Raw genomic sequence first — 13265 nt, forward strand, 5'->3', positions numbered from 1 at the left:
TGTCTTTGACATGTACTATGCGTGCAGTCTCTGACCATCTCCTGTGCCGTGTCTGCAGTCTCTGACCATCTCCTGTGCCGTGTCTGCAGTCTCTGACCATCTACTGTGCCGTGTCTGCAGTCTCTGACCATCTCCTGTGCCATGTCTGCAGTCTGACCATCTCCTGTGCCATGTCTGCAGTCTCTGACCATCTCCTGTGCCATGCCTGCAGCCTCTGGCCAGCTCTTGTATCATGCCTGCCATCCCTGACCATCTCTTGCATCATGTCTGCAGTCTCTGACCATCTCCTGTGCCATGCCTGCAGCCTCTGGCCATCTCTTGTATCATGCCTGCCATCTCTGACCATCTCTTGCATCATGTCTGCAGTCTCTGGCCATCTCCTGTATCATGTCTGCAGTCTCTGGCCATCTCCTGTATCATGTCTGCAGTCTCTGGCCATCTCCTGTATCATGTCTGCAGTCTCTGGCTGTCTCTTGTATCATGCCTGCAGTCTCTGGCTGTCTCCTGCATCATGTCTGCAGTCTCTGGCCGTCTCCTGCATCATGTCTGCAGTCTCTAGCCGTCTGCTGCATCATGTCTGCAGTCTCTAGCCGTCTGCTGCATCATGTCTGCAGTCTCTAGCCGTCTGCTGCATCATGTCTGCAGTCTCTGGCCGTCTCCTGCATCATGTCTGCAGTCTCTGGCCGTCTCCTGCATCATGTCTGCAGTCTCTGGCCGTCTCCTGCATCATGTCTGCAGTCTCTGGCCGTCTCCTGCATCATGTCTGCAGTCTCTGTCCGTCTCCTGCATCATGTCTGCAGTCTCTGACCATCTCCTGCATCATGTCTGCAGTCTCTGGCCGTCTCTTGCATCATGTCTGCAGTCTCTGACCGTCTCTTGTATCATGCCTGCCATCTCTGACCATCTCTTGCATCATGTCTGCAGTCTCTGGCCGTCTCCTGTATCATGTCTGCAGTCTCTGGCCGTCTCCTGTATCATGCCTGCAGTCTCTGGCCGTCTCCTGTATCATGTCTGCAGTCTCTGGCCGTCTCCTGTATCATGCCTGCAGTCTCTGGCCGTCTCTTGTATCATGCCTGCAGTCTCTGGCCGTCTCTTGCATCATGTCTGCAGTCTCTGACCGTCTCTTGTATCATGCCTGCCATCTCTGACCGTCTCTTGCATCATGTCTGCAGTCTCTGACCATCTCCTGCGTCATTTCTGCAGCCTCTGGCCATCTCTTGTATCATGCCTGCGGCCTGCCATCTCTGACCATCTCCTGCATCATGTCTGCAGTCTCTGGCCGTCTCTTGCATCATGTCTGCAGTCTCTGACCGTCTCTTGTATCATGCCTGCCATGTCTGACCATCTCTTGCATCATGTCTGCAGTCTCTGGCCGTCTCTTGCATCATGCCTGCAGTCTCTGGCCGTCTCTTGCATCATGTCTGCAGTCTCTGGCCGTCTCTTGCATCATGTCTGCAGTCTCTGGCCGTTTCCTGCATCATGTCTGCAGTCTCTAGCCGTCTGCTGCATCATGTCTGCAGTCTCTGACCGTCTCTTGTATCATGCCCTGCAGTCTCTGACCGTCTCTTGTATCATGCCTGCAGTCTCTGGCCGTCTCTTGTATCATGCCTGCAGTCTCTGGCCGTCTCCTGCATCATGTCTGCAGTCTCTGTCCGTCTCCTGCATCATGTCTGCAGTCTCTGTCCGTCTCCTGCATCATGTCTGCAGTCTCTGTCCGTCTCCTGCATCATGTCTGCAGTCTGTCCGTCTCCTGCATCATGTCTGCAGTCTCTGACCATCTCCTGCGTCATGTCTGCAGCCTCTGGCCATCTCTTGTATCATGCCTGCCATCTCTGACCATCTCCTGCATCATGTCTGCAGTCTCTGGCCATCTCTTGCATCATGTCTGCAGTCTCTGGCCGTCTCTTGCATCATGTCTGCAGTCTCTGACCGTCTCTTGTATCATGTCTGCAGTCTCTGGCCGTCTCCTGTATCATGTCTGCAGTCTCTGGCTGTCTCTTGTATCATGTCTGCAGTCTCTGACCATCTCTTGCATCATGTCTGCAGTCTCTGACCATCTCCTGCATCATTTCTGCAGCCTCTGGCCATCTCTTGTATCATGCCTGCGGCCTGCCATCTCTTGCATCATGTCTGCAGTCTCTGACCATCTCCTGTGCCATGTCTGCACTGCAGCCTCTGGCCAACTCTTGTATCATGCCTGCCATCTCTGACCATCTCTTGCATCATGCCTGCAGTCTCTGGCCGTCTCTTGCATCATGTCTGCAGTCTCTGGCCGTCTCCTGCATCATGTCTGCAGTCTCTAGCCGTCTCCTGCATCATGTCTGCAGTCTTTGGCCGTCTCTTGTATCATGCCTGCAGTCTCCGTCCGTCTCCTGCATCATGTCTGCAGTCTCTGGCCGTCTCCTGCATCATGTCTGCAGTCTCTGGCCGTCTCCTGCATCATGTCTGCAGTCTCTGGCCGTCTCTTGCATCATGTCTGCAGTCTCTGGCCGTCTCCTGTATCATTTCTGCAGTCTCTGACCATCTCCTGCATCATGTCTGTAGTCTGAACATCTCCTGTATATGTCTGCAGCCTCTGTAGCATCCTATTCACTGGATATTCTATGTGGCCCTTTGGTAAAGTCAGGGGCCACACTTAAGACCCCCCCCCAGGCCGTAGACAGAGCTGGTGCTGTGGCTGCCCAGCTGGCGGAGGGTGTGATCATGGTATTTGTAGCCAGCTGAGACGAGGTTGTAGCTGCGAGCAGACAGGAGCAGCTCTGCCTACTATATGAATGTCCTTATTTAGTCAGCCTGCGAGGTGGAGCACTCTCCCTGCATTCCCTCAGCTTAGAGGAACAGGCAGACAGAAGTCAATGTTAACTCTCAGAAGTGCCTGCCATTCCTCTATCCTGCCATGACATAGAGGTTCTTCTCTCCAGGACCTCCAGACTGGGACTTCGCCCTCCCCCGTGTGTCCCCCTGGATGTGAAGGTGTCATGGTCCGGACAAGTGGGAGCATAGGATGAAGATGACCCCCCAGCAGAAGACGCCTAGCAAGGACCTGGGATCGTGGATTCAAGAAGGAGGCAAGGTTCGTACCCCCCGCCAGGCTTCTTTGTGCTTCTTATGAGGACTTGTATTGGGTATGGAAGATCTAAGTATTAAGGAAGGACTTCACCTTTCCCTTGTGTGGCAGAGCTGGCTCATTAGAAGTGGTTGTAATCCTCATAGCATCCAATGTTGGCGTGAGCAGGCTCTTGAAGTATCCATTGTGATTAAACTTGATGCTTTTGTTTGTTTCCAAACTATGGCTGGGCAACTAGAAGATTTTATCTAGCCCGCAGATAGGCAGAGGCTTATCCTTAAACCTCATACACACAATGAGATTATCTGATAAACGATAGTCCGTTTTTTGCATGCAAAGTCTCTTATCGAAAATGAAGAGGTTACTAAAGTGCAAAAATTCTCATGACCGGATAAAGATTCAGAAGGGATGGAATGTATTGTAGTTGCGAATGAAAACTGTACTGATAAAACCAGCACTGATTATCATACGATCGCCTCGAAAGCGGCATTTTGTGTACAGTTTTTTGATCGTGTGTACGGGGCTTTAAAGTGTTGGGGATTCTGGTGGGCACACTGATGCAGCTTATAGACTCTGATGTAAGGGGGGGGCTTTGATGGGGACCCTGTGGCAGTTGAGACTCAGATGGAGACTCTGATGTAAGGGAGACCCTGATGGACTCTGTAAGGGGGAATCTGATGGAGATTCTAATGTAAGGGGGGCTTTTTTCAGGGCTCTGATGGGGACCCTGATGTAACAAGGACTCTAATAGAGACCCTGATGTTAGGAGGACTCTGATGGTATCCTTATGCATTGGGGACTCTGATGGAGACCTTGCTGTAAGGGGGGGTCCTTGTTCAGGACCCTGGTGTAAGGGGGGACTCTGATGGGCACCCTGTGGCAGTTGACTCAGATGGAGACTCTAATGTAAGGGGGACCCTGATGGATAGTCTATAAGGGGGACTCTGATGGAGATTCTGATGTAAGGGGGTCTTTGTTCAGGACCCTGGTGTAAGGGGGGCTCTGATGAGCACCCTGTGGCAGTTGACTCAGATGGAGACTCTAATGTAAGGGGGACCCTGATGGAGAGTCTGTAAGGGGGACTCTGATGGAGATTCTGATGTAAGGGGGTCTTTGTTCAGGACCCTGGTGTAAGGGGGGGGCTCTGATGGGGACCCTGGTATAAAAAGGACTGTAATGGAGACCCTGAAGTGAGGACGACTCTGATGGGTATCCTTTTGTGGGGACCCTGGTGTAAGGGGGGGGCTTTGTTGGGGGACCCTGATGTAAGGGGGACTCTGATGGGTATCCTTATGCATTGGGGACTCTGATGGAGACCCTGCTGTAAGGGGGGCTTTGTTCTGTACCCTGATGTAAGGGGGGGGGGCTTTGATGGGGACCCTGTGGCAGTTGACTCAGATGGAGACTGATGTAAGGGGGACTCTGAAGGAAATTCTGATGTAAGGGGGGTTTTGTTCAGGACTCTGTGAGGGGGGCTCTGATGGGGACCCTGATGTGAGGGGGGCTCTGATGGGGACCCTGATGTGAGGGGGGCTCTGATGGGGACCCTGATGTGAGGGGGGCTCTGATGGGGACCCTGGTGAGGGGGGCTCTGATGGGGACCCTGATGTGAGGGGCTCTGATGGGGACCCTGATGTGAGGGGCTCTGATGGGGACCCTGATGTGAGGGGCTCTGATGGGGACCCTGATGTGAGGGGCTCTGATGGGGACCCTGATGTGAGGGGCTCTGATGGGGACCCTGATGTAAGGGGGGCTCTGATGGGGACCCTGATGTAACAAGGACTGTAACAGAGACCCTGATGTGAGGACTCTGATGGGGTATCCTTATGTGGGGACCCTGGAGTAAGGGGGGGGGGGGTCTTTGTTGGGGACCCTGATGTAAGGAGGACTCTGATGGGTATCCTTATGCATCGGGGACTCTGATGGAGACCCTGCTGTAAGGGGGGGGGGCTTTGTTCAGTACCCTGATGAAAGGGGGGGGGGCTTTGATGGGGACCCTGGTGTAAGGGGGGACTCTGATGGGCACCCTGTGGCAGTTGAGACCCTGATGGAGACTCTGATGTAAGAGGGGCTTTGTTCAGGACCCTGATGTAAGGAGTACTCTGGGTAGCCTTATGTGGGGACCCTGGTTTAAGTGGGGGGGCCATATTGGGGACCTTGATGTAAGAGGGACTCTGATGGTATCCTTATGCATCGGGGATTCTGATGGAGATCCTGCTGTAAGGGGGGGGCTTTGATGGGGACCCTGGTGTAAGGGGGGACTTTGATGGGCTCCCTGTGGCAGACTGGAGACTCAGATGTAAGGGGGACTCTGATGGAGATTCTGATGTAAGGGGGGCTTAAAGGACCCTGATGTAAGGGGGGGCTCTGATAGGGACCCTAATGTAACAAGGACTGTAATGGAGAGCCTGATGTGAGGAGGACTCTGATGGGTATCCTTATGTGGGGACCCTGGTGTAAGGGGTAGGGGGGATTTGTTGGGGACTCTGATGGGTATCCTTATGCATCGGGGACTCTGCTGGGGACCCTGATGTGAGGGGAATTCTGGTGGGGACCCTGATTTGAGGGGGGCTCTGGTGGGGACCCTGATGTATTTGGGAATCTGGTTGGGACTTTGATGCAAGAAGGATTCTGATGGGGACCCTGATAACAAAAAAAAGGAATTTGCCTCCTCTGATGTGGCCCTCCATACTGAAGTTTGGAGACCCCAGCATTAGAGGAATCGGTATCACATGGAGGTGTTCTGTAGACATGTGGAGAAGACTACCAATAGCTGTGTCCAGGGGTAGACCTAATTTGTGGAGGCTTTGCAGCTGCACCGGGCCCTTCTGGGATTTAGGGGTCCATTTATAGCAGATATTTGTCAGATAGGTGCTGGGACCCCTTAAGCTGGAAGCAGAACATTTCTCTATAGCTATCATTTGACACGTGTAGACCAGTAGTTGACCATGGTGTCCACCAATTATTGTCACACTGGGGACCCTTAGTGGCTTGCTTAGCCACTGACTAGGTCTAATGATCCCATATGAAAGGAGGAAAGACTGAACAGTGGATTCAGGGTTTCCTTCTGAATCAGCCTTTCTCAGCCAGGGTTCTGTGGAAGAGTAGGAACCATGGAATCTTACGGTTCCTCCGGAGGTTGCTAGAGGTTTCTTGAGGTGTGACTGACTTACCTCTTATCTAATGGTGCCTGCATAGTGCTGGGGACAACACCACATGGCAGAGTCAGCTGCGTGAATCCAGTGGTCTTTTTAGCTTACTGTTGGGGTGGTGATCTGACTATCACTGGCCTTCAATGTAAGGAGCATTCTTCCCACTGACCACCAATGTAAGGGGCATTCTTCCCACTGACCATCAATGTAAGGAGCATTCTTCCCACTGACCACCAATGTAAGGGGCATTCTTCCCACTGACCATCAATGTAAGGGGCATTCTTCCCATTGATCAATTTAAGGAGCATTTTTCCTATTGGCCAACAATATAGGGAGCATTTTTCCCACTGACCTCCAATGTAAGGCGCATTCTTCCCACTGGCCACCAATGTAAGGCGCATTTTTCCCACTGGCCACCAATGTAAGGCGCAGTCTTCCCACTGGCCACCAATGTAAGGCGCATTCTTCCTACTGACCACCAATGTAAGGAGCATTCTTCCCACTGGCCACCAATGTAAGGAGCAGTCTTCCCACTGGCCACCAATGTAAGGAGCAGTCTTCCCACTGGCCACCAATGTAAGGAGCAGTCTTCCCACTGGCCACCAATGTAAGGAGCAGTCTTCCCACTGGCCACCAATGTAAGGAGCAGTCTTCCCACTGGCCACCAATGTAAGGAGCAGTCTTTCCACTGGCCACCAATGTAAGGAGCAGTCTTCCCACTGGCCACCAATGTAAGGCGCATTCCTCCCTCTGACCACCAATGTAAGGAACATTCTTCCCACTGGCACCAATGTAAGGGGCATTCTTCCTACTGGCCACCAATGTAAGGAGCATTCTTCCTACTGGCCTTAAATGTAAGGAGCATTATTCCTACTGGCCTTCAATGTAAGGAGCATTCTTCCTACTGGCCTTAAATGTAAGGAGCATTCTTCCTACTGGCCTTCAATGTAAGGCGCATTCTTTCTACTGGCCACCAATGTAAGGAGCATTCTTCCCACTGACCTCCAATGTAAGGAGCATTCTTCCTACTGGCCACCAATGTAAGGAGCATTCTTTCTACTGGCCTTCAATGTAAGGCGCATTCTTTCTACTGGCCACCAATGTAAGGAGCATTCTTCCCACTGACCTCCAATGTAAGGAGCATTCTTCCTACTGGCCACCAATGTAAGGAGCATTCTTCCCACTGGCCACCAATGTAAGGAGCATTCTTTCTACTGGCCTTCAATGTAAGGCGCATTCTTCCTACTGGCCACCAATGTAAGGAACATTCTTCCCACTGACCACCAATGTAAGGAGCATTCTTCCCACTGATCACCAATGTAAGGAACATTCTTCCCACTGACCACCAATGTAAGGAGCATTCTTCCCACTGACCACCAATGTAAGGGGCATTTTTCCTATTGGCCAACAATATAAGGAGCATTCTTCCCACTGACCTCCAATGTAAGGAGCATTCTTCCCACTGGCCACCAGTGTAAGGCACAAAAGGATTCCAAGCTCTCGTTACCGACCAGTCTGTGATCAACCAAATTGACCTGTCCTTTTGTCTTGTTATATGCATTACCCTTCCAATGCTCCTTGCTGCAGAGACCAATTACAGGTGTGGGCAGTAACCATTTGTTTTTGCTATGGATTACATTGGCCAGGCAACGCACTGACACCTTTGCTGCCATGGTGTTATAGGCTTGAGTGTTCAGTGTACCCCTTCTCCTTTAAGAAGTGGTGGGCTCCCTTCAGGTATATCTGCCCTACACCTGTCCATTAAATACATGTGCTTCCATTGTTGGAGACTCACAGAATTTAGAGTTGGGACCACAGATAATGGGGTGCCTTGTTGGGGCTCTGTGGCTTACGCATGTATTTGAAAATGTGTGCAACTAAACCCCTGTTAACGCATACTGTTGAACAGTTCAATTCAGTTGGTCGCAGACTGGTCGGTAAGGAGAGCTTGGAATCCTTTTGTCTTGTGTTGTCCTTCCATTGCTCCTTGCTGCAGAGACCAGTTACAGGTGTGGGCAGTAACCATTTGTGCGAAGGGCATTCTTCCCACTGGCTACCAGTGGAAGGAGCAGTCTTCCCACTGGCCACCAGTGGAAGGAGCAGTCTTCCCACTGGCCACCAGTGGAAGGAGCAGTCTTCCCACTGGCCACCAGTGGAAGGAGCAGTCTTCCCACTGGCCACCAGTGGAAGGAGCAGTCTTCCCACTGGCCACCAGTGGAAGGAGCAGTCTTCCCACTGGCCACCAGTGGAAGGAGCAGTCTTCCCACTGGCCACCAGTGGAAGGAGCAGTCTTCCCACTGGCCACCAGTGGAAGGAGCAGTCTTCCCACTGGCCACCAGTGGAAGGAGCAGTCTTCCCACTGGCCACCAGTGGAAGGAGCAGTCTTCCCACTGGCCACCAGTGGAAGGAGCAGTCTTCCCACTGGCCACCAGTGGAAGGAGCAGTCTTCCCACTGGCCACCAGTGGAAGGAGCAGTCTTCCCACTGGCCACCAGTGGAAGGAGCAGTCTTCCCACTGGCCACCAGTGGAAGGAGCAGTCTTCCCACTGGCCACCAGTGGAAGGAGCAGTCTTCCCACTGGCCACCAGTGGAAGGAGCAGTCTTCCCACTGGCCACCAATGTAAGGCGCATTCCTCCCTCTGACCACCAATGTAAGGAACATTCTTCCCACTGGCACCAATGTAAGGGGCATTCTTCCTACTGGCCACCAATGTAAGGAGCATTCTTCCTACTGGCCACCAATGTAAGGAGCATTCTTCCTACTGGCCACCAATGTAAGGAGCATTATTCCTACTGGCCTTAAATGTAAGGCGCATTCTTTCTACTGGCCACCAATGTAAGGAGCATTCTTCCTACTGGCCTTCAATGTAAGGCGCATTCTTTCTACTGGCCACCAATGTAAGGAGCATTCTTCCCACTGACCTCCAATGTAAGGAGCATTCTTCCTACTGGCCACCAATGTAAGGAGCATTCTTCCTACTGGCCACCAATGTAAGGAGCATTCTTCCCACTGGCCACCAATGTAAGGAGCATTCTTTCTACTGGCCTTCAATGTAAGGCGCATTCTTCCTACTGGCCACCAATGTAAGGAGCATTCTTCCTACTGGCCACCAATGTAAGGAGCATTCTTCCCACTGGCCACCAATGTAAGGAGCATTCTTTCTACTGGCCACCAATGTAAGGAGCATTCTTCCCACTGACCTCCAATGTAAGGAGCATTCTTCCTACTGGCCACCAATGTAAGGAGCATTCTTCCTACTGGCCACCAATGTAAGGAGCATTCTTCCCAATTTTTGTTTATTAAAAGTCTTGCAATCAATAATCATAAAATCAATATACATAAATAAATATATACATATTTACATGAAAAGGGGAAAAAAAAATACATAGCAAATTCTGCTCTCAAATAAAGACTGCCTTTACAGCAAAAACAAAACTCACATCATGAAACACATCATTACCGGGAAAAATAATCTTAATTAGACTCACACCACCACACCAGACATCAAACCTGCGAGGTCAAGAAACAAAAACCACTCCCATTATGCATGCAGCCCTTCTTCAAAAATGAAGATATTAACTAACAAAAGCTAAGGGTGTGAAAGAAATAGCATAGGAAAAAAGCTTTTCACCCAGAGATGGACAGTTCACCAAAAGCAGGTCTGATATTCCTCCACGCCCTTATCCAGACCGCTCGAGGCCAGTTCTGGCATGGGGGGAGAGGTGCAGAGGCAGATGGAGCCTGGTCATCCATTAACTGAGGCTGCTGATCCACAGAGCTTGCTGATGCTTGGCTGGTAAATCGCCTCTCATTGTCAAATTTTTCTTTAAATGCTCCACTTCTGTCTTTCAGCCTTTCCAATAATAAAGTTTGTTCCTTTACCTTTTCTTCCAATTCCTGTAACTCAGGCTTCATGGCTGTGCGATTTTTACTCCAGGCCTGGAAATACTTGGTTTTGAAGGATTTGTGTTCAGCCTTCAAAACTTTAAGTTTTTCTTCCGCTCTCCCAATCGCCCTAAAACGATTGATAATCTTCTGGCTGAAGACATCCGCATTCTCACCAGGGCCTGGACCCACAGACAGGTCCTCCACCTCCTCCTCACTAGGCCCCGTGTCATCAGGGGGATCCCTCCCAGGGCCTCCCCCAGGATCAGGCATTGTTCCTGGGCCAAGCTAGCAAGCAAGGCCCAGGCTTGAAAAGGGCTGGTTCTCTGAGAGAGCTCTTTGGGTGTGTCCTCCTCCTTCTTCCCACTGACCACCAATGTAAGGGACATTCTTCCCATTGACCACCAATGTAAGGCGCATTCTTCCTACTGGCCACCAATGTAAGGAGCATTCTTCCCACTGACCTCCAATGTAAGGAGCATTCTTCCTACTGGCCACCAATGTAAGGAGCATTCTTCCTACTGGCCACCAATGTAAGGAGCATTCTTCCCACTGGCCACCAATGTAAGGAGCATTCTTCCCACTGACCTCCAATGTAAGGAGCATTCTTCCTACTGGCCACCAATGTAAGGAGCATTCTTCCTACTGGCCACCAATGTAAGGAGCATTCTTCCCACTGGCCACCAATGTAAGGAGCATTCTTTCTACTGGCCTTCAATGTAAGGCGCATTCTTCCTACTGGCCACCAATGTAAGGAACATTCTTCCCACTGACCACCAATGTAAGGAGCATTCTTCCCACTGATCACCAATGTAAGGAACATTCTTCCCACTGACCACCAATGTAAGGAGCATTCTTCCCATTGACCACCAATGTAAGGGGCATTTTTCCTATTGGCCAACAATATAGGGAGCATTCTTCCCACTGACCTCCAATGTAAGGAGCATTCTTCCCACTGGCCACCAGTGTAAGGCACAAAAGGATTCCAAGCTCTCGTTACCGACCAGTCTGTGATCAACCAAATTGACCTGTCCTTTTGTGTCTTGTTATATGCATTACCCTTCCAATGCTCCTTGCTGCAGAGACCAATTACAGGTGTGGGCAGTAACCATTTGTTTTTGCTATGGATTACATTGGCCAGGCAACGCACTGACACCTTTGCTGCCATGGTGTTATAGGCTTGAGTGTTCAGTGTACCCCTTCTCCTTTAAGAAGTGGTGGGCTCCCTTCAGGTATATCTGCCCTACACCTGTCCATTAAATACATGTGCTTCCATTGTTGGAGACTCACAGAATTTAGAGTTGGGACCACAGATAATGGGGTGCCTTGTTGGGGCTCTGTGGCTTACGCATGTATTTGAAAATGTGTGCAACTAAACCCCTGTTAACGCATACTGTTGAACAGTTCAATTCTGTTGGTCGCAGACTGGTCGGTAAGGAGAGCTTGGAATCCTTTTGTCTTGTGTTGTCCTTCCATTGCTCCTTGCTGCAGAGACCAGTTACAGGTGTGGGCAGTAACCATTTGTGCGAAGGGCATTCTTCCCACTGGCTACCAATGTAAGGAGCAGTCTTCCCACTGGCCACCAGTGGAAGGAGCAGTCTTCCCACTGGCCACCAGTGGAAGGAGCAGTCTTCCCACTGGCCACCAGTGGAAGGAGCAGTCTTCCCACTGGCCACCAGTGGAAGGAGCAGTCTTCCCACTGGCCACCAGTGGAAGGAGCAGTCTTCCCACTGGCCACCAGTGGAAGGAGCAGTCTTCCCACTGGCCACCAGTGGAAGGAGCAGTCTTCCCACTGGCCACCAGTGGAAGGAGCAGTCTTCCCACTGGCCACCAGTGGAAGGAGCAGTCTTCCCACTGGCCACCAGTGGAAGGAGCAGTCTTCCCACTGGCCACCAGTGGAAGGAGCAGTCTTCCCACTGGCCACCAGTGGAAGGAGCAGTCTTCCCACTGGCCACCAGTGGAAGGAGCAGTCTTCCCACTGGCCACCAGTGGAAGGAGCAGTCTTCCCACTGGCCACCAGTGGAAGGAGCAGTCTTCCCACTGGCCACCAGTGGAAGGAGCAGTCTTCCCACTGGCCACCAGTGGAAGGAGCAGTCTTCCCACTGGCCACCAGTGGAAGGAGCAGTCTTCCCACTGGCCACCAGTGGAAGGAGCAGTCTTCCCACTGGCCACCAGTGGAAGGAGCAGTCTTCCCACTGGCCACCAGTGGAAGGAGCAGTCTTCCCACTGGCCACCAGTGGAAGGAGCAGTCTTCCCACTGGCCACCAGTGGAAGGAGCAGTCTTCCCACTGGCCACCAGTGGAAGGAGCAGTCTTCCCACTGGCCACCAATGGAAGGCGCATTCCTCCCTCTGACCACCAATGTAAGGAACATTCTTCCCACTGGCACCAATGTAAGGGGCATTATTCCTACTGGCCTTAAATGTAAGGAGCATTATTCCTACTGGCCTTAAATGTAAGGAGCATTATTCCTACTGGCCACCAGTGTAAGGCACAAAAGGATTCCAAGCTCTCGTTACCGACCAGTCTGTGATCAACCAAATTGACCTGTCCTTTTGTGTCTTGTTATATGCATTACCCTTCCAATGCTCCTTGCTGCAGAGACCAATTACAGGTGTGGGCAGTAACCATTTGTTTTTGCTATGGATTACATTGGCCAGGCAACGCACTGACACCTTTGCTGCCATGGTGTTATAGGCTTGAGTGTTCAGTGTACCCCTTCTCCTTTAGGAAGTGGTGGGCTCCCTTCAGGTATATCTGCCCTACACCTGTCCATTAAATACATGTGCTTCCATTGTTGGAGACTCACAGAATTTAGAGTTGGGACCACAGATAATGGGGTGCCTTGTTGGGGCTCTGTGGCTTACGCATGTATTTGAAAATGTGTGCAACTAAACCCCTGTTAACGCATACTGTTGAACAGTTCAATTCAGTTGGTCGCAGACTGGTCGGTAAGGAGAGCTTGGAATCCTTTTGTGTCTTGTGTTGTCCTTCCATTGCTCCTTGCTGCAGAGACCAGTTACAGGTGTGGGCAGTAACCATTTGTGCGAAGGGCATTCTTCCCACTGGCCACCAATGTAAGGAGCAGTCTTCCCACTGGCCACCAGTGGAAGGAGCAGTCTTCCCACTGGCCACCAGTGGAAGGAGCAGTCTTCCCACTGG

General features: G+C 51.4%; 1 protein-coding gene across 1 annotated transcript in view; it reads left to right on the plus strand.

Moving 5' to 3' along the window:
- The first annotated feature begins 2825 nt into the window (after positions 1-2825).
- The window catches only part of LOC309559669 (rho GTPase-activating protein 20-like), a 126132-nt gene continuing 115692 nt past the window's right edge, over positions 2826-13265 (plus strand). Inside the window, exon 1 of the mRNA XM_082263048.1 lies at positions 2826-3073. Coding sequence (XP_082119174.1) covers positions 3005-3073 — 69 coding nt within the window. The 5' untranslated portion in view covers positions 2826-3004. The remainder of the gene's footprint in view (positions 3074-13265) is intronic.

Source organism: Pelophylax lessonae (assembly GCF_965119305.1).
Source record: "Pelophylax lessonae genome assembly, chromosome: 7".
NCBI lineage: Eukaryota > Metazoa > Chordata > Amphibia > Anura > Ranidae > Pelophylax > Pelophylax lessonae.